Source organism: Lolium perenne, chromosome 1, assembly GCF_019359855.2.
Source record: "Lolium perenne isolate Kyuss_39 chromosome 1, Kyuss_2.0, whole genome shotgun sequence".
In the NCBI taxonomy this organism is placed as follows: Eukaryota; Viridiplantae; Streptophyta; class Magnoliopsida; order Poales; family Poaceae; genus Lolium; species Lolium perenne.
This window is the reverse complement of record NC_067244.2, coordinates 135092275-135113437: the sequence shown is the minus strand read 5'-3', so window position 1 is coordinate 135113437 and position 21163 is coordinate 135092275. Positions and strand designations below refer to the sequence as shown.

Here is a 21163-nt window from a genome sequence, read left to right as displayed (position 1 = left end):
TGTGATGGCTGTGTGCTTTGTTTATATCTGCTATTTGGCTTAGATTCTTTGGTGATTTTGAGTGATGTCCCCTCATGTTCTCTATCGCCCCCATGTCACCACCATTTATGCTCGTCCTTTCGTACGACCCTGAGAGGATGGAACGGTGGTTTGTGAGACCGCGGGTAGCAACTTGCAAGTTGCAAACCTTTTGATGCCACTCTGCCTCTCTAATGTGTATGGATGTTTTTACTTTATTTTACATTAAAAAAATATTGTTGTATTGAAGACATATACCATTGTCCATTCAGATACTAATTCAACGAAGATTTATACATAATCGTGTAGTAGTAGGTTCATGTTATTAGTTAACATGTTATTTTTCTGTTACGACCTGGACTCCTATTTAACTCCCTGACAACATAAATTTATGGTAATCTTTTATTTTCCAACTTTTCTGAAGAGCATAGCTCCGCCTGAAAGTTTTGAGTACTAATTATCCCTATTATAGTGATATTGGGTAATACTGCATTCGTGCTTGGAGAGTTCAAAATGAAACAGTCTACAGGGATATTACCATATTATAGTGTTAATGCTCCAGATCCCAGATCTTCTACACATGTAAAAGCATTCGACTAATTATCCTATGCAGCATATAGATGTGGAAGTACAAAATATGCAGCTGAATTCTGTATTTGCTTGTGCAAAAAAAAAATGATAGTGTGAGATCGTCCGTACAACAAAGATTAATGGTAGGTTGTTATATATACCTTTCCTCGTATTTCTTATTTCTTACAAGGTTTCTGTGCTTGCAGGGAAGAACCCTAGAGATACATATTGTACTAGATATAGGGGTCCCCGTGTTTTGTGAGGGTTGTACCTGTAATTGTATATGTGTCCGCCTATATATATATGAGCAGCCGGCCCTATTGGTGCTGCGCAATCTCCAATAACTCTTCTACATGGTATCAGAGACCCCTCAGGTCCCGACCTAGCCGCCGCCCTCCCTCACCTAGGGCGCCGCCGGCCCTCCTCCCCTAGCCCTAGCCGCCGCCCCTCTTCTCCTTGGGCGCCGCCGGCCCTCCCCCTCCCAGCCCTAGCCGCCGCCCCTCCCCACCCCGGGCGCCGCCGCCCCTCCCTCCCACCCAACCCTAGCCTTAGCCGCTTCCGCCTCCCACCACCACCACTGCCTCCGCCATGGCCGGATTCTCCTCCTCCGGCTCCGACCCTTTCAACTCCTCCTGCTCCGGCAGCAGCAATCCCTTCGCCGGCCCCTCCGTCGCCGTCATCCGCGACATTCCCATCGACGAGCGTGTGCCGGTGAAGCTCTCCACCACTGCTGCCAACATCTTCCCGTGGAAGACGTACTTCGGGCTGCTCTTCAGGGAGTATGATCTCCTCAATCACGTCGACGGCACCATCGACCTCCTCGCCATGCCGCACGACCCCGAGTGGCTCGCGATCGACGCCACCATCATCCGCTGGTTCTACCAGACCGTCTCCAACGACATCTTCCGCACCGTCGTCCGCGACGGTGACTCCACACACACGGTCTGGGTTAAGATGACCGGCCTCTTCACCGACAACAAAATCCAGTGGGTCACCTTCCTCCAGCAGGAGTTCTTCGGCACCCACCAGAACGACCAGTCTCTCGACGAGTACGCACTCAAGCTAAAGAGCCTCTCCGACGAGCTCCGTGACTTGGAGTTTCCGATTGATGACAAGATCATGCTCTCCACCCTATCAGCGGGTCTCGGCGAGGATCTCAGCAACGCCGCCTCCAACCTCACGCTCCTCACCACGCCCACCATCGAGCAGGTTGTGGCCTACTTGCGCCTCGAGGAGCGCCGCCTCAAGCATCTCCGGGCTCGGGCGGCCCATACCGCCTTCGTCGCCGGCTTCTCCTGCGGTTCCCAGACGTCCGCGCCTCGCGCCCCCGCGCCTCGCCCCATCGGTCCGCCGCCGGGTTTCCCCGTAGCCGGTCACCAGGACGGCCAGACCGGGCCGTGGACCGGCCAGGCCGGTCACTAGGCTGGCCACACCGGGTTGTGGACCGGCCCAGCCGGCGCCCAGGCCGGTCAGACCAGTCCCTGGACCGGGCAGGCGGCTCCTTCAGCCGGTGGTCACCGCGGACGTCGTCGCCGTGGCGGTGGTTGAACCGGCGGTGGCAATGGTGGCGCCAACGCCGCCGCCCCCGTGCCCCGTCCACCCCAGCACACCGCCCCTCCGCCATGGATCGCCGGTCACAATCCGTGGACCGGGGTTGTTCACGCCTACTCTACGCCCGTGTCGCGCGCCCCCTACCCGGGCATCATGGGGCCGCGTCCGGCTACGCATCAGGCTTTCTACGCAGCGCCCCCGCCCGCCCCGGCCTACGCCGCCCCCCCCCCCCCCCCCGAGCATGGCCTCGTGGGACCCGCGCTCCTCCAGAGCGTCCCCTCCGCTGGGGCGTATGGTGGAGGTGGCGACTGGTTCATGGACACCGGCGCCTCCGCGCATATGGCTGCGCACCCCGGTAACCTCTCGTTTTCTACACCCGCTTCCACTTCCTCTCGCATTATCGTTGGCAATGGTCATGCTCTTCCCATTACTCACACCGGTTCCGTTTCTTTTCCTTCCACTTCCACTCCTCTCTCTCTAAATAACGTTCTTGTTTCTCCTGACTTGATTAAAAACCTTGTTTCCGTGATGTGTTTTTGTCGTGATAATCCTGTGACTGTAGAATTTGACGCCTTTGGTTTTTCTGTCAAGGATGGTCGTACTCGGATGCTCCTCCACCGATGTGACAGCCCCGGCGATCTGTACCCTGTTGGTTCGGCCTCCACCACCGCCAGCAGCCCACTCGCCCTCTCCGCCGGTGTCAACCTCTGGAACGCCCGCCTCGGCCATCCTAGCTCCGCCACTCTGCGTCAAATAACGCAAGGCTTCTCGTTTACTTGTAATAAAACGGATGCCCACTCTTGTGAAGCATGTCGTCTAGGCAAACATGTTCGCCTCCCGTTTAGTTCCTCTTTAACAGTCGCGTCTTTTCCGTTTCACCTTATTCATAGTGATGTTTGGACCTCGCCTGTTCGAAGTAATTCTGGTTATAATTATTATCTGTCGTGGATGTAACCACGGCAGATGCTACGGGGGGTAGCACTTCATTGATGCGAGGGGAAGGGAACATTGCCATCTACGGGTCGAGGTGCAAGAGACGCAAGGGTTTTACCCAGGTTCAGCCCCTCCGGAGAGTAAAAGGCCTACGTCCTGCTAGATCTTTATTGCTCAGTGGAGAATTACAATGGGGGGGCTCAGTCGGCGGCTACGCCGAGAGCTTACAGGGGGAGATTGGATCTCAAGTAAGGTGTCCTCTAGGGTTTAAGCTCGGGGGTTTATATAAGCACCCCCGATCTAGGGTTACATGGAGATAACTCCGAATCATATCAGTTGCTACTAATCCGGGATCCGCTATCCCCCTCGCAAGTAATCTTCTTGTCCAGCCGTGTGGACCTCCTCCTTGGGATCACGGCCTGGGCCGCCTTAGGGGCCCGGGCCGCTTAGGCGACTGGCGATCCACCCGAGCCTCTATCTTCATGGCGACTGGGACTGGCGACCCACCCCCTATGGGCATATCCCCATCAGTAGTCCCCAAGCGCGGTGGTGATGAAGCGCGGATCTGGAGCAAGTCTTGGAGAGGCGCGGTGATGGATCAAGATGAGTCGCCGCCGGGCTTCCAAAGATAAAGTCGCGGGTGCGGTGGCAGTCTTAGTCGCCAGAATTTGATCAGTCAGTCGGCGTGTGACAGTCGGCTCTGGCCAGTCGCCGTTTGCCAGTCGACGCGTAGTCATCATAGAGACACGTGGAGAGGCCAACGGCTAGATTTCACGTTGACCGAGGCGCACACCGTTTGCATGTTGTTGACCGTTGGGCTCGACGTGACCGCTAACGGCTAGTTTAACGGCTATTCAGCCGGTGACGGCGCAGATCTCGACCGTTGATTGCGGGGCGGCGATTCCGGGACGATTCAACGAACAGATTTCATCCTCAATCTGAGCGAGTGCGGGCGGTATAAAGGGTCGCCCCTAGGATTAGGGTTCAACACTCCTCCGCATTCATCCCCCATCTTCTCTTCATCTCATCTTCATTCCAAACTCCACACACATCCATGGCGGCGAAGGGTTGGGGCAAGTCGAAGGTCACGCGGGAGTCTCTCCTCCCGTACGTCGCCTCCGGGGTCATCCCGGAGTTTAACCAAGAGCGATGGCGGGTTCCGCCGGCGAACGAGACGGAGCCCCTCCCACGGTCCGGGAGTTCGTGATCTTCATGAGCTTCCTCGATCGCGGGTTCGCTCTCCCCACCTCCGATTTCCTCCGGCAGTTGCTGGCCTTCTACAGCATCAAGGTTTCCGACCTCGGGCCGCACAGCGTCCAGCAGATTTCTCTGTTCGTGGCGCTGTGCGAATGCTACTTGGGCTGTCCGCCCTACTTCCCGCTGTGGGTGTCCATCTTCCATGGGCGGGCGACTCGGGCCAGCAAGAACAGCGAAGCACTCATCCCAAACGGGGGGATCACCTTCCAGGTGAAGTCCGGGGAAAGCTTCATCGACATGGCGCTCCCCAAGAAGGCGCAGTCGCTGTGGCGTCGTTTCTGGTTCTACGCCAAGGAGTACACTCCCCCGGGCGAGGTATGCATTCCCCAATACAGTCCCGAGCCGAGCGTCCCGCGGCGCCTCAATGTCCGGCGCTGCCGCGCGCGAGCAGGAGAAGGTGGTGAAGGATATGCGCCAAGCGATCCAGGCGCTAAAGATGACGGCCTGACGGCGGTCGACATGTACAACTGTTGGCTTGGCCGGCGGCTGATCCCCTGCGGTGCCGAGCTCACCCCATGTGGGAGTACCGGGACAGAATGACCGCACCCGGTCGACGGCGACCGAGTGGGACGAGGGCGAGTACCGGAAGGCGCTTGCCAAGATCACTACTGCCACCTTCACTTCCTTCGAAGACGGCTTGCAGCCCTACACCGAAGACACCCCAGCGCCTCAGGTAATGCTTCGCATGGCGACTTCGCACGGCCTGGCCGCGCTTCTTCCTTTCTGACTTGTCCCTTTGATTCGATTACAGCGTTGGCAGAAGATCGCGGACCACCTCCCTCCTCTCGCCGGGAAGGAACCACCGGAGATGACCGAGGGCGAGGAGGAAGAGGTCGACGAGGAGGAGGAGCGCACCGAGTCGGAGTCGGAGGCGCGGGACTTCATCAGACTCCCGCGCGGGTCGAAGAGGGGTGCCGAGTCCTCGTCCCAGGGCGCGGCTGAAGAGGAGGCGACCTCTCGCCCGGAGGACAAGGCGGAGCCCTCCAAGGAAGGGGCTGAGCCGCTATCGAAGCGACTGCGCCCCACTCTCCTGGAAGGGTCCATGAGGCTTCAGCGTCCTTTGAAGGACGCGATCGATGCGGGAGCTCGGGCTGGTCCGGGCGTAAGAGCGATTCCCACGGTGAAGTAAGTACTTCTTGTCGGATTTGTCCTTCTTGCGACTGGACTGGGTGTCGACTCACCTCACCTCCTTGTAGGTCCAAGAAGAAGACCTTGGCGAAGCCGCCCGCGGCCGGGGTGGCGGCCACGAGGGCGGCCGAGGCAAAGAAGAAAGCCGCGGAGAGGAAGGCGGCGCCGTCCGACCTTGGGGGCGCGGGGTCGGCTCCGGAAGAGCCTGCCGCCGGGAGCCAAGCGGAGAAGGAGAGCACTAGCCGCGTCGAGCCCACCGCCAACGTCTTTCCTCTACCCAGCATGGCTCGCGGGGGCATGGCGAGTGCAGCGACGGGTCCAGACGTTACTCCGCCCGTGGTGGAGGAGGAGTCGACTGACGTTGGATCGACCGAGGGGCAGAAGGCACCCGAGGTTGAAGAGGACATCGTCGAGGAGGGCGGTCTGTCAGAGCCACTGAAAGAGTGCCGGTCCAAGGCCGCCAGGGACCGAGCCCCGCCCAGTGACGCCGACACGCGGACGGGCGAAGTTCCATCGACTGAGGCGGTGATGCGAGCGGACGGGGCGACCGAGTCGCGTCATCCGCCGCCGTCTTCATGGACCTCCACCGAGCTCCACACGGCGCTTGGCGAGGCGCATGTGGTAAGTGTCGCTGAACACGTGGCCTAGTCACCCCCAGTCCCCGAGGGTCGACTTGGTCTGAAAGGGCGAGTCGAGTCTCTTCTGATTTTCGTTTGTTGACCTTGGCATTTTTTGTTTGGTTTTCGCAGGCGGAGATTAAGCGGCTGACCGCGCTTGTGGAGGAGGCGGCGCAGAAGAACCGGAAGCTGATTGCCCTGGGCAGTAAGTCAGGCCCGCTCGCCGTCCTCATTCAGTGTCACTGGCCCTGGCGTTCGTTCTCACCGTTTCCTTTTCTTGTAGCAGAGGCGCAGGCAAAGGCTCTTGCCGAGGCTCGGGAAGGGTTCGTCAAGGAGTCCTTCTACCGTGAAGCCGAGTTCCGGGCGCAGCAGGCCGAAGAGGCCCGGAAAAGGGCAAAAGCGGAGGTGGCGGAATTGACGAAGGTCCTGGAGCGAAGGGCCGGAGCTGGAGGACGTCATCGCCGAATACAAGGTGAAGCCGGAGGCCGCGACTGACGCGCGGGACTCTGCTCGTGGGGCTGCCGCGTCTCTGCGGGAGGAGGTGGCGGCCTTAAAGCAGCAGCACGCCAAAGAACTTGCTGCGGAGAAGGAGGCGTCCGAGGGCATCGTCCTGGCGGTGCAGGCCGAGAAGACCAACTTCGAGGCGTTCGTCAGAGAGATGTCGCGGCAGATTCTTGGTAAGTTCTTGTCGTCGCACTTCTTGTTTATTTGCCGGGGGTTCGAGCATCTGAACACGGCGAGTCGGCCTCGGGGGTCAGTCCCCGAGCGTGGCGAGTCGGCTCCGGGGGCCAGTCCCCGAGCGTGGCGAGTCGGCTCCGGGGGCCGTCCCCGAGCGTGGCGAGTCGGCTCGGGGCCGATCCCCGAGCGTGGCGAAGTCGGCTCCGGGGGCCGATCCCCGAGCGTGGCGAGTCGGCTCGGGGGCCAGTCCCCGAGCGTGGCGAGTCGGCTCCGGGGGCCAGTTGGCGTTGAAGGGGAAGTTCTCATTTTTCCCTTTTCCTTGTGTTGTTGACTGCAGGTACGTGCGACTTCGTGGAGACGGCGACTCCGCGGGAATGCCTGTCGACCGCGACCGCGCGTATCATCGCCTGCGCGGGGAGATACTCGCCGCGCTCCAAGTACCTAAGCCCGCGGGAGGTGATTCCGCGGGACACGCCATCCGTCTTCAAGGCGGTGTCCAACATTCCGGCTGTTGTTGATCGGGCTTCGCCGCTCTTCCTGCCGCGTTGGCATTACCATGGCTCTGAGTATGGTGCTGGCGCATTACTGCGAAGGGTTCGACGTGGAGGAGGTCACCGCTGGCTTCCCCTCGGAGATCGGCGAGTTCGATGTTGCCGAAGTGCTGCGGCTGATGGATGCGGTGCGCCCTTCGCCGACCGAGTGCGGCGACCGCGGACTTGGAGACTCATATCCCCAGCCAAGCGGCACCTGGTGACGCGGAGAAAGAGCCGGGCCCGGTGGACTACCCCGCGGAGCGCCTCTTCCATGCCGCTGCCGCCGGCTCGTTGTCGACATATCCGGTCGTGGTGTACACGCCGAAATTTCGTCACGGCGATGATGGCGTCGAGCCTGTCGTAGAGGGGGCTCCGGGGTCGTCCTCGTAGTTTCCTGAGTACCTGTGTAGGAAGTGGCTGGATTTTCGCGAGCGGGAGTTAGTTGTAAATAAAATGATGACTTTTGCTTAAATATGATTCGGTGGTTGCTTTTGCATTATTTTGAGGCGGCGATGCATTGGAGTTGGTTCCGACTATCCATGGCCTTCGTGCCGATCGCCGTGCGACCCAGATGATGGCTAGCGACTTGACTGTTTTCCTTTTCGAGCTGGGCGTCCCCAGTCGCAGTACGTAGTCATTATAGTACGAATAGCAGCCTCATGGGTGGAGTAGTGGTGAGTTGTATTTTGCGCTGTTCGGATGTAGCGCGCCACTCGTCGTGGCTCGGTGAGCCAGTCGCTAGGCGACTCCAAAGGGGATCATTGCGGGCGTATTTTCCTTGGCGAGCCGCGGGTCCGTTTTGCGGAGTCCCTAGTCGAAGTACTTAGCCGCACAATTCGCCAACCTAAGGTAGAGGAGGGCATTGGTGTGCTTTATAGCGTAGCACAAGGCGGTCGCCGAGGCCCGTGGGGCTGGCCGAGCGTGCGGCCCTGCTGTGGGTTCCAGTCGCCGTTTTCACCCGACGGCGTTAGAGATGGTGGGTGACCGGGCCTGGTGTTGCGCCTCGGTTACGCCGCCATCCCGTGTTAGCCCGGCTACTTGGCCGATCGTGGACTTCTCTCTTCCAGCAGCGGCGACCGGAGGTCTCTCAGCACCTAGTCGCTTGTTGCGGCGACTAAGCCGGTGTGTACCGGGATGAGAGATGGCGATATCTGGCGGGTGAAGGAGAGGTAGTCGGAGCTTGAGATCAAAAAAAATGGTCGGCGATTTTTATTAACCTCTGAATTTTCGGATTACATTTTTTCCTTAGGTATAGAACCGCCGGAGAAGGTTGATGTTCCAGGGGCGCTCCACCTCTTTAGCGAGCGGCTCGCCTTTGTCGTCCTTGCGGACGTCGATGAGATAGTAGGAGTCGTTGCCGAGTACGCGGCTGACGGCGAATGGTCCTTCCCAGGGCGGGGACAGCTTGTGCATCCCTTTCTTGTCCTGGATTAGCCGGAGTACCAGGTCGCCGACTTGGAAGGAGCGACTCCGAACGCGGCGACTGTGGTAACGACGGAGGTCCTGCTGGTAAATGGCGGTTCTGGAGAGTGCGAGGTCTCTGGCCTCATCGAGGAGATCGATGTCGTCTTGGCGAGCTCGCTCGTTGTCTTCTTCGGCGTAGTTGGCGACCCGAGGCGAGTCGTAGGCGATGTCCGTGGGCATGACGGCTTCGGCGCCATATACCAGGAAGAAAGGCGTGAAGCCGGTTGACCTGTTAGGCGTTGTGCGGATGCCCCATAGTACTGAAGAGAGCTCCTCTGCCCAGCAACCGGCTGCGCGCTCTAGGGGCACGACCAGGCGTGGTTTGAGTCCGTGCAGGATGCTCTGGTTTGCCCTTTCTGCTTGGCCGTTCGACTCGGGGTGGGCGACTGAGGCGAGATCGAGTCGGATGCCCTTTTCTTCGCAAAAGTCAGCCATCTCCCCTTTGGCGAAGTTGGTGCCGTTGTCGGTTATGATACTGTGAGGGTAGCCGTACCGATAGATGAGCTCGCGTAGGAACTTTGTAGCCGTCTTCCCGTCGCACTTCTTTATGGGCTTTGCTTCTACCCACTTGGTGAACTTGTCCACCGCTACCAGGAGGTGAGTATATCCGCCGGGGGCCGTTTTGAATTTTCCCACCATGTCCATGCCCCATACGGCGAAGGGCCAGGTGAGGGGGATGGTCTTCAATGCCGATCCTGGCATGTGCGACTGGCTTGCATACTTTTGGCACCCGGCGCATGAACGGACAAGGGCGATTGCGTCTTCGTGGGCTGTTGGCCAGTAGAAGCCGTGACGAAAGGCCTTGGCGACGATTGAACGCGCGCCTGCGTGGTGGCCGCAGTCCCCTGCGTGGATGTCGCGCAGAATGTTACGCCCTTCCGCCGTGGTGACGCATCGTTGGAACACTCCCGAGACACTGCGCTTGTATAGCTCATTGTTGATGATGGTGAAGGACTTGCATCTGCGCACGATGGCGCGTGCTTTGGTTTCATCCATCGGCAGTGCCTGGCTCTCGAGGTAGCTTATGTATGGCTCGGTCCAATCGGTGCTGTCGACGGCGAGTGCGACTAAGGTGGAGTCGGGAGCAGGTGGCTCGGCAATGTCCAGCTCGCGCGGTGCGCGCGCACCGAGGGTGGCTGAGGATGTCCAGGACGACGCACGGATGAGGTTGAAGTCGCTTGGACCCGATTACGCTAGCGCGTCGGCTTCTTCGTTCTTGCGCTGTCAACCCACTCGACGACGTGACCGGCGAAGCCAGCGCCGGCTTGGTCGACGGCGCGTTTGTATGCGATCATGTTGGCGTCTGTGGCGTCGCAGGTGCCGGAAGTTTGGCTGGCGACTAGGTCGGAATCGCCGAGGCAGCGCAGCCGTGTTGCGCCCATCTCGTTTGCGACTCGCATGCCGTGCAGGAGCGCCTCGTACTCGGCCATGTTGTTGGTGCATGGCTCGAATCTGAGTTGCAGGACGTACTTCACTGTGTCGCCCTTTGGTGATGTGAGGACGACTCCCGCGCCTGCTCCTTCGAGGTTTTTAGAACCGTCGAAGTGCAACGTCCAATGTTTGAGGTCCGCGGGGGAGCTTGGCTGCTGGGCCTCTTCCCGCCGGCGAGGAAGTCGGCGAGTGCTTGAGATTTGATGGCGTGGCGTGACTCGTAGGTGATGTTGTGGACGCCGAGCTCGACTGCCCACTTGGCGATCCGGCCGGTTGCGTCGCGGTTGCGGATGATGTCGGCGAGTGGTGTTGAGGCGACTACCTTGATGGGGTGCTCGTGGAAGTAAGGGGCCGATCGCCGCCGGGCCCTGAGGACGGCGTACACCAGCTTCTGGTAGTGTGGATACCGTTGCTTGGATTCGATTAAGGCTTCGCTGATGTAGTAGACCGGGCGTTGTACCAGTTGCTCCCTTCCTTCCTCCTTCCGTTCGACGACCATGACTGCGCTTATAGCGCGGTTCGACGCGGCGACGTATAGGAGCATGGTTTCTTTTGGCAGCGGGGCCGCGAGGATAGGGGCATTCGAGAGAGCATGCTGGAGTTCCTCTAGGGCCCGCTGCGCCTCGTCTGTCCACCGGAATGATTCCGACTTCTTGAGCAAGCGGTATAGTGGCATGGCCTTGTCTCCGAGCCGGGGTATGAAGCGACTGAGGGCGGCGACTCGACCGGCGAGTTTCTGCGCGTCGACTAGGCATGCTGGCTGCTTGGTGCGCATGACCGCCAGTGTCTTCTCCGGGTTAGGTTCGATGCCTCGCTTGGAGACGACGTAGCCTAGCAGCTGTCCTGATGGAACCCCGAAGGTGCACTTCAAAGGGTTGAGCTTGATCTTGTACCGCCGTAAGTTGGCGAATGTTTCGGCGAGGTCGCTGACGAGGTCGGTCTGTCGAGTCGATTTGACCACCACGTCGTCGATGTAGACATGCACATTGCGGCCGATCTGGCTTTCCAAGCAGCTGTTCATGCACCGCTGGTACGTTGCTCCGGCGTTCTTGAGGCCGAAGGTCATGGACGTGTAGCAGTAGGGCGCCTAGGGGTGTGATGAATGCGATCTTCTCTTGGTCTTCCTTGGCCATCTTTATTTGATTGTACCCGGAGTATGCATCCAGGAAACATAGCGACTCGGACCCGGCGACCGCGTCGATAATCTGGTCGATTCGCGGTAGGACGAATGGGTCCTTGGGGCACGCGCTGTTGAGGCTTGTGTAATCGATACACATTCGCCACGTCTTGTTCTTCTTTAGCACTAGGACTGGGTTTGCCAGCCATTTCGGGTGCTTGATTTCTATGATGAAGCCGGCAGCGAGTAGCCGGTTTACTTCTTCGGCGATTGCGCGTCGCCGTTCTTCTCCCACAGGGCGCATTGCCTGCCTAACGGGTCGCGCGGTGGGATCGACATGTAATTTGTGCTCAGCAAGTTCTCTCGGGACACCTGGCATGTCAGATGGTTTCCATGCAAAGATATCTCGATTCTCACGGAGGAACTTGATGAGCGCGCTTTCCTATTGGGCGGACAGGCCCGTCCCAATGGTAACTTGCCTACTTGGATCGTTTTCTACAAGATCTACTTGGCGAGTGCCTGCTGCGGCCTTGAAGGTTGCTGCGGACGAGTCGAGCTCGGTTGGCTTCTCCAGGATGGCGGGGTCGTTGCGGTCGACTGGGTACTTGGCGAGCTCGGCGGAGTTGTCTTGTTCGTCGGCGATGACGGCGTCGGCGAGCTTGGCGCTGTCGTCCTCGCATTCCAATGCCATCTCCGGGTCGCCGTGGACGGTGATGACGCCTCGAGGCCCTGGCATCTTCATCATGTTGTACGCGTAGTGTGGGGTCGCCATGAAGCGGGCGAACGCTTGTCGGCCGAGTACGCAATGGTAAGAGCTTCGGAAGTTCACCACCTCGAACGTTATCCGCTCGGTGCGGTAGTTCACGGGCGTGCCGAAGGTGACTGGCAGCGTCACCTTGCCGATCGGGAAGGCCTTCCGCCCGGGGACGATGCCGTGGAACGTGACCTTGGTGTTCTCAAGGCGTGAGTCCGGCAGACCAAGCCGCTGGAAGGTGTCGTAGTACATGATGTTGATGGAGCTTCCCCCGTCCATCAGGGTTTTTGGTAGCCAGTAGTCGGCGACCTTGGGCCTGACGACTAGCGCCACTCGCCCGGGGTACTCGATGCGGGGGGCGTGATCTTCGCGGCTCCAGGTGATGCTTTGCTCGGACCAGTTGAGCCACCGGGGTACGTCGGAAAGTATGACTGCGTGTACCGCCACTGCCCTTGCGAGGACCTTCCTGTCCCGTCGGTCGCCGACCCCGGTGAAGGTGTGGAGCGAGCCGGCGCTGCGACCGAAGCCCTCTCCCTTGTGCTGGTCTTGGTCTTTGGCGCGCTCTTTGTGCTGGTTGCCGCCGTCGTTTTCCTTGGCGCGGCGAGCTCTTTCTATCTGCTTCAGGGAGTAGCAATTTCCCGTCGTGTGGTTGGCGGGCTTGCCCTCCTTGCTGTGATAGATGCATGGTGCATCTAGGAGGCTGCGGGCGTCGAAGCGCTTGGGCTGAGGCCGATCCTCCCGAGGTGCACGAGTGTCGCGCCGAAACGATTTTGGCTCGCGCTGCTCGTAATCGGTGGTAGCGACTAGCTCGTTGTGTCCTCCCTCTCCGCGGCGCTTGCCGTTGTTAGACCGGCCGGCGAACCGGTAGTCGCCACGCCGAGGCTCCGTGTGCGCAGGGCGGCGATTGCGTCGTTGACCGTACTCGTCGTCCGAGTCGACTGTAGGGTCTTCATCGGCGTAGCGGGTGGCGATGTCGAAGAGCTCGGAGATTGAGATATTGTCCCTGCTGACGCGACGGAGCTTGGCGCTTAGCGGTTCATACCGGCAGCAGCGTCGGAAGCAGTAGATTGCCGTGTCCGTGCTGATGCCGCTGGAGGTCGTCCACATGTCCTGCCAGCGCTGCACCCACCGGCGGGTCGACTCGCGCGGGCCTTGGACGCAGCGATCTAGGTCTTCTATGGTTGTGGCACGGGTGTATGCGCTGGCGAAGTGCTGGATGAACGCGGCGCGGGCTTCTTCCCAGGAGTCGATGCTGTTGACGGTGAGGGTATTGAACCAATGGCGATTGACGCCGTCCATCATGAGGGGCAGGTACCGCGCTGCGAGTAACTCGGAGTGGCCCTGGATCCCCATTGCCATGGCGTACGAGTCGATCCAGACAGTGGGGTCAATGCTTGTATCGTACTTTTCGATGTCGCGGGGTCCTTTGAACCCTACAGGATACGGCTCGCCTCTAATCATCGGCCCGAAGCAAGCGGGGCCGATTCGGGTGAACGCGCTCTGGCGCGGAGCTTCATCGGCGTGGCGGTCGTTCAATCGATTGCGCGCCCGCCATTCTTGGTCGTTGACGATGTGGGTTCGGGCGTCAACTGGCTGCCCGTTAGCGGCGACCATCATCCGCGCGGGGCGCGGCTCGACTCGGTTGTTAGACGAGTGGGCCGCGCGCGGTGCTGGCGGCGGGCCGTTGTTGGCGTTGACGATTGCGCGGTTTGCCGCGTCTGACGACGCCGCGCGACTGGCGGATGTGCGCGAATAGAGTCGCCCCTGCGAGTCGGCTGCGGCGTGCTGCTGCTCCAATGCCTTGGCTACCAAAGCCTTGGCGTGCTGGACGAGGATCGCGCCGTCTCCCGTTTCGGGGATTCTTGCGAGGACGGCCTGCGCAGCTGCCACGTTATCGGCTGGAGACGAGTGCAGTGGTAGGCCGTTGGCGTCGACCTCTGCCCGAGGAACTTCGGGGGGTGGTGGTGGGGGTGGCGGGGGTGCTCCGCGCGCTGCTCTATCTGCAGCAGCCCGACTTCCTTCCGGGATGTCAGGGTTTTGGACTCGGGCGACCCGGATTTCTCCGTCTGGGTCGTCGAAGTTAAGGCGTGCGCTGGGAAAGTCGTTCGCGCGGGCGCGCTCCATGCGCCGGCGGTTTCGCTGCTGACGATAGTGGGACACGGCCCTTACTTCATCTTGCTCGAGGCGGAATTTCTGCCTTTCGGCGAGCTCCTTTTTCCTCTGCTCCTCGAGGGCCGCCCGGTGCGCCTCGATCTCGGTTGCGGTGGCGGTTGCGGGGAGGGGAGTGGTGAAGGCGTCGACTGGGAGCTCTTCTTCACCCCCTGCCATGAAGACTGCGGTCGGGTAGCGGTAACGCGGGGCCTCGACAGAGTCCGAGTCGTAGTCGCTGCCGAAGAGGGAGAGGATGGAGTCATCCTCGAAGCCACCTTCGAAGTCGCTCGGGTGGGAGACCAGGGAGATAGAGTCCTTGGTTGATGCTGTGGCGATGGAGCGGGCAGTCGGGGACGCAGCGGTGGATCCCGCAACCGACGTTGCAGCGATGATGTCGGTGAAGTCGGCGTCGATCGCAGCGATGACGGAGTCGATGGCCGGGATGGTGTCGGCGGAATCGGCGGCTGGAGCGGTGTCGGCGGTGTCGGCGACTGCCAAGGCAACAGTGGAGTTGGCGGTCGGTGCCACGACCGCCGACTCGGCATCGTCTTCCAGGGCCGCCTCGGCCTCCGCGTATACCTCGCCGGTGACCGGGCGAGTAGCAGTGAGGAGCTGCCCGGGCGCGAAGGGGTCGTGCGAGCGATCGGGCGAGGCTCGAGGGGTCGCCGACGCCGGCGAGCCCAACGAAGAGGTTGATGGAGCCGATCGGCACCATCCAGGCGTGCTTGAGAGGCGACGAGGCGGGCCGGTAGGTGCTTGGCTGGATGTGGAAGAAATTGCCGGTGGCGATCATCCTGCCGGAAGCAACCGGCCGCCGTATTGGCGAGTAGGGCCTCGCCGTAGCTCGAAGGCTTGATGTCCCATGCCCCACGGTGGGCGCCACTGTCGTGGATGTAACCACGGCAGATGCTACGGGGGGTAGCACTTCATTGATGCGAGGGGAAGGGAACATTGCCATCTACGGGTCGAGGTGCAAGAGACGCAAGGGTTTTACCCAGGTTCAGCCCCTCCGGAGAGTAAAAGGCCTACGTCCTGCTAGATCTTTATTGCTCAGTGGAGAATTACAATGGGGGGGGCTCAGTCGGCGGCTACGCCGAGAGCTTACAGGGGGAGATTGGATCTCAAGTAAGGTGTCCTCTAGGGTTTAAGCTCGGGGGTTTATATAAGCACCCCCGATCTAGGGTTACATGGAGATAACTCCGAATCATATCAGTTGCTACTAATCCGGGATCCGCTATCCCCCTCGCAAGTAATCTTCTTGTCCAGCCGTGTGGACCTCCTCCTTGGGATCACGGCCCAGTCGCCTTAGGGCCCAGTCGCTTAGGCGACTGGCGATCCACCCGAGCCTCTATCTTCATGGCGACTGGGACTGGCGACCCACCCCCTATGGGCATATCCCCATCATTATCTAGTGATTCTTGATGATTACTCGCACTTTGTATGGATTTTTCCTTTTCATCGTAAATCCGATGTTGCTGCCACCCTCACCGCCTTCTTCGCCTTCGTTTCCACTCATTTCGGTCGCCCCATTCATGCCTTACAAACCGACAACGACAAAGAGTTCGACAACATCGCCATTCGCTCACTCCTCGCGCCTCACATGTCCATACACCTCTCCACAGAACGGCCGTGCCGAACGGATGCTTCGTACCCTCAACGACTGCGTCCGCACCCTTCTGTTCCATGCATACATGCCCCCACGATTCTGGCCGGATGCTCTTGCCACGTCGACTCTCCTCGTCAACATCCGCCCGTGTCGTGTGCGTTGGTCATACACGCCGCATCACTTACTCTACGGTGCGCCGCCCGCCTATGATGACCTTCGCATCTTCGGCTGCCGGTGTTATCCTAACACAGCTGCCACCGCCGCGCATAAGCTTGCGCCGCGCTCTCTCCCTTGTGTATTTCTCGGCTACCCTGCCAACACCAAGGGCTACCGCTGTTACGACCCAGTCTCCCACCGTGTCCTCACCTCCCGGCACGTGTACTTTGACGAGTTGGTTTTTACGTTTCAGCAGGGGCTTTTGGTGACACCCTCGACGATGCCCCCGACGCCCGCTGGCCCTCCTGCGGGTCGCGCGCCGACGACTGACCGCGGCGGCCCCCTCTGCACCGGCCCCGCCTGGTCCCTCGGCGTCGCCGTCGACCCCGGCGCCCCGGCGCCCTAGTCACCCGCGATGCCCGAGGCGCCTCCGGCGCCCCCGTCACTCGCGGCGTCTCCTTCGGCCGCCTCTTCATCGGCCGCCTTGTCGCCCGCCTCGCCGCCCGTCGCTGCGGCCACCGAGCCCATGCTCACCCGCGCACGTGCGGGCGTGCGGCGGCCGTCTACACGCTATCCCGCCGACCAGTATGTCTGCACGGCGTCCCCGTCCACCGCGTCTGCCTTATGGGCCAGCGGCAACAACGTCCTGCCGCACGACGACGGAGTGCCTCCCTGCCACCGACCCGGCCCAGAACCCGGTCGAACCGGCCAGGCGACCGACTGGCCCGGTCAAGACCGGAACTCAGACCGGTGCCAACTGGGGTACTGTCCAGGGGCCTCCGCTCCCTTGCCCGTTCGGCCGCCCGGTCAAATCGGCCCCTCGCCCGGGCCACCCAGCCAGCCGGCCGGTCCAACCGTCTCCGCGACCGGCCCGGTAGCCGCATGTGCGTCCACCTCCGCCCTTTCACCGGTGCCCACCTCGGCTCGCGCCGCCTTGCGCGACCTGCATTGGCGCGTCGCCATGCAGGAGGAGTACGATGCGCTGCAGCGTAACAGGACCTAGGAGCTGGTTCCCCGGCCCCCTCGCGCCAACGTCATCACCGGCAAATGGGTCTTCAAGCACAAGCTCGGCTCCGACAGTACTCTCGAGCGCTACAAGGCGCGCTGGGTCGTGCCCGGTTTTCGGAAACGCGCTGGCCTCGACTTCACGGATATGTTTGCCCCGGTTGTTAAACCGGGCACGATCCGCTCGGTGTTGCACCTTGCCGCCTCTCGAGCGTGGCCGGTGCATCAGATGGACGTCTCCAAGGCCTTCCTTCATGGTCATCTGCAAGAGCAGGTATACTGCCAGTAGCCCATCGGCTTCGTCGACACTGAGCGCCCCGATGACGTGTGCTTGCTCTCTCCGTCCTTGTATGGACTGAAGCAGGCGCCCCGCGCCTGGTACCAGCGCATCGCCGGCTTCCTGTATCAGCTTGGTTTTCGCTCCACCCGTTCCGATGCATCGCTGTTCGTCTACCGGAACGGCAACGACATGGCCTACCTGCTGATGTACGTCGACGACATCATCTTGACGGCCTCCACCACTGGTCTTCTTCGACAGCTCACCGAGAGTCTTCGCGCTGAGTTCGCATTGAAGGACCTTGGCCCGCTCCATTACTTCCTCGGTATCGAGGTTGTCTAGCGTGCGGACGGGGTTTTCCTTCGTCAGCGGAAGTATGCCGATGAGCTTCTCGAGCGTGCAGGAATGCTTAACTGCAACCCTGCACCTACTCTTGTCAACACGAAGGCCAAGCTCTCCGCCAGTGATGGGTCGCTGGCATCCGACGCGCCGTTCTACCGCTCCGTTGTCGGTGCCCTCCAGTACTTGACTTTGACACGTCCAGAGCTCCAGTATGCTGCAGCAGGTATGCTTGCATATGCATGCTCCTTGGGATGCTCATTGGGCCGCGGTGAAGCGGATTCTGCGCTACGTCTGTGGTACCATGGGCTACGGTCTGTCGATGCATGCTTCTCCCTCGACATCGACCGACCTCGTTGCCTACTTGGACTCGGACTGGGCGGGATGCCCGGACACGCGGCGCTCCACGAGCGGCTACTGCGTCTACCTCGGCTCGTCGCTCGTCTCTTGGTCCTCCAAGAGGCAGCCCACCGTGTCTCGCTCCAGTGCCGAGGCCGAGTACCGCGCTGTGGCTAATGCTGTTGCTGAGTGCACGTGGCTTCTGTCAACACCCGGATTTTTAAGTCCATATGCCTATTATGCCATACATCGCAATCCCAGGAAGATTGTTTTTGCGAGACATAACAGTTGAATATCATAGAGTCATCATTCATTACAATACGACATAGTCATTACATAAATATGATCACATGATCCAGTCTCATTACAACACTTGATCTATTGATCATTACACAAATACGTAGCGGTAGCGAAGTAGTAGTGGACTATCTATTCCACAGGCAACGCTCGACGTTAGAAGCTCCTAGTTGTTGTAGACGTCCTGCTGGTCGTCATCTTCATACCGCTGTTCGGCTTCATAGTCTGGCCATTTGAATAGCCAGGGACAAAGCCGTGAGTACTTTCAAGTACTCGCAAACTAATACTAAAGTAAGTACTAACATTGCTATTGAGAGTGTTCTAGGCTCTAGGGTTATTTGCATAAAGCCAATTTTAGTTTATAAACATTTTATTAAACAACTCCTCATGTGCTAACTAACTCAAATGGGAACATTAGTGTCATTCCCACAACTCTGTTGTGATTCAAATTCAAAGTCACCTTTCAAGTTCAATTCACAAGTCAAAAAGAGATAAATTTCTGATGACGGAAACAGTATGGCCTTTCCAACTGTCCATGACCGCGGACGCGGCTATTCGAATAGGTTTACACTCTGCAGAGGTTGCACACTTGTGCCACAACATTTGATGACATCGGCAGGGATAACCCCGAATCATCGTAACTCAGTACGCGGATCATCAACCGTTAACCTTTCACTTACACATCCTGGTATAGGCACCTCTCCCCATGAGCTTGGCCTCCCGGTGATAGCCAACTGTTATCCCGGGAACTGCACAGGTCTTGGGTCGTACATTCACCTCATTTCACGTCATTTCACTTTCAATGGAGGCAGCCTCGGCATAACCTCTATGACGCTTGTTTAGAGGGAACCCATACTAAGACACATAAATTTCCAGCTAAGCCTTACCCATAATCAGGTATTGTGGGGGTACTCAAGAATTGGAATGGTATCGCATCCAACTCAATCATCAGTTTTTAACCATTTCACCAAGTCAAATTCATGTCATATTCACCTTCAAAATCTTTCAATGGAAATGACTCATCATTCCAAGGTTTTCACCATCATTTCACAAACACATGTTCCCATCTAGAGTAGTCATTTTTAATTTAGCACTAGCATCTAAGTATGAGGGGTGCTAAGTAATTTGCTTTACTTCTAGGCTAACTTTGATACTCTTGTACTATTCCAATGCTAACCAATTGAATCATAAATCAAAAAGTACTTTGATAAAACAAAAGTAATAAAGCTTGTAAAGTAAAAAACTTGGAAATAGGATCATTAACATAAAGTAAAAGGGGTGATGCCTTGCTCTGGGTGAGCTTTGCACTTTGCAAGAGTATTATCTTTCCTTGGTTGGGGAATTGGTCAAAGTGGTCTTCTTCTCCTTGGAAGTAGACCTCCTCCTCCTCTTGATACTCCTCGGTAGTAGCATCTAAAATACAAATACGAGGTATACAATCATCATACCAAACTTAGGTACTAGACTAAGAACACACATGAGTCACACAACTTAGGCTAGCATCACACATTAATACTAGGTTGGTGGACTTTGTTTTCTTATCTAAGAAAAATAATTTCCTCTCATACTAATTAAGGTGTTTCTTTTCCTTCTTTAGAGAAATAATTTCCTCTCATTATCTTATTACAATTTAATTTCCTTCATGAAGAATATATGACCTAGGTTGACTAAGTCAACCTCTTCATACTCATCATTTAAGAAAATGATTTAAATGAGGTGAAGCACCTCATACAATTTAATCCTAACATAGAAATGATTTAATATCATCAAACAATTCCATATGAGAACCTATAGACCAGGGTCTCTATCTCATTTTGAAATGTTTGTGACAAGATTTAAATGAGAGAAAAGCTCCCATATGATTTATAAATAGTTTTGGACAATATCATTGACTAGAAATAGCCATATAGTCCTCTAATTAAACTAGGTCATGATCACTCAAAGCAACCCTGCCATATTTTTTGCATAAACAATTAGTGTAAGTAAAATGTGAGCTATAGGAGTTGGAATTGACTAAATAGCAATTTTGGTTGATTTTTAAGAATTATTTGAAGTCACAAAAGTCCCTGCCTTTTTATTTTTGTCACTTTAATTCTACACACAATCTAAGGGTGAGACCAGTGGGGTTGGATAGAGCTTTTGACAAGCTTTCCCAATATATAAAATTTGACAAATTTGTTTTGGTGGATTTTATTCTATTCAATTTTGAAAACAGCATCTGTGAGTAATTAATTTGGAAAATTCGAACAATTCATTTTTGAATCAAATGGGCTGGCGGGAAACGTTGTTGGGCTATTCAGAGGAAAAACGAAAAGGGTCGGCCCAGCTGTACGTCTCGCGTGAGTGGGCCGCATGACAGGGTGGGAGCCACCCGTCAGTGCCTCTTTAACCGCGAAGCGGTATGGACGCATCCGAGCCGTAGGATTAGAAACGGATCGGACAGCACACGACCGTCGTCATCTCCGGCGAGCGGCGAGGCTGCTGGCGGCGCAGGTATGGGGTTGACATGCTCACCGAGGCTCCAGCTAGGGTAGGCAGTATGCGCGGGGAGGTTGTCGATGACGACGAAGCGCCTGGTAGCAGTGGCGTCTCCTGGGGCGGCGTCTAGCTCCGGCGATCTTCTGCGACGGAGCGCGGCGGTGAGGTAGCGATTGGGGCGCTCTGGTGGGCAATGTGGAGCGGCGAGGTGGCTAAGCGACTCAGGGAGAAGAGGGGAGGCGAGGTGTGTGCTCAACTTGAGGAGCGGGGTGCTCCTTTTACAGTAGCGAGGAGAGGCCGTGGCGCGGCGATGAGCTCATCGACGATGACGCGTCTACAGGGGAGCTTGGCCACTGGCGATGATGCGCGCGTGCAGGCGATGTCATGGCGGTCACGCCAGGCGTTATTGCGTTGAAAACGATGCAAGGACGAGTTCGTGCGCGTGACGGGAGCGGCCAGTACCC

The 21163-nt window shown here is 58.0% G+C and overlaps 1 protein-coding gene across 1 annotated transcript; it reads left to right on the top strand.

Moving 5' to 3' along the window:
• The first annotated feature begins 2292 nt into the window (after nt 1-2292).
• Nucleotides 2293-6021, top strand: LOC127333872 (uncharacterized). The gene is made up of 5 exons (XM_051360311.2): nt 2293-2494; nt 2702-2917; nt 3030-3055; nt 4865-5002; nt 5081-6021. Exons 1-5 carry the CDS (start codon nt 2293-2295, stop codon nt 5456-5458), a joined length of 960 nt encoding a protein of 319 aa, XP_051216271.2. The 3' UTR covers nt 5459-6021.
• The last annotated feature ends 15142 nt before the right edge of the window (nt 6022-21163 follow it).

Excerpts from the sequence above, each read along its gene's own strand:
- LOC127333872 (XM_051360311.2), top strand. The coding sequence starts at position 2,293 with ATGGGGCCGCGTCCGGCTACGCATCAGGCTTTCTACGCAGCGCCCCCG. Across the intron at positions 2,918-3,029 it reads GCAAGGCTTCTCGTTTACTT|TGATGTTTGGACCTCGCCTG; the intron begins GTAATAAAACGG and ends CCTTATTCATAG. Across the intron at positions 3,056-4,864 it reads TTGGACCTCGCCTGTTCGAA|AATGACCGCACCCGGTCGAC; the intron begins GTAATTCTGGTT and ends GTACCGGGACAG.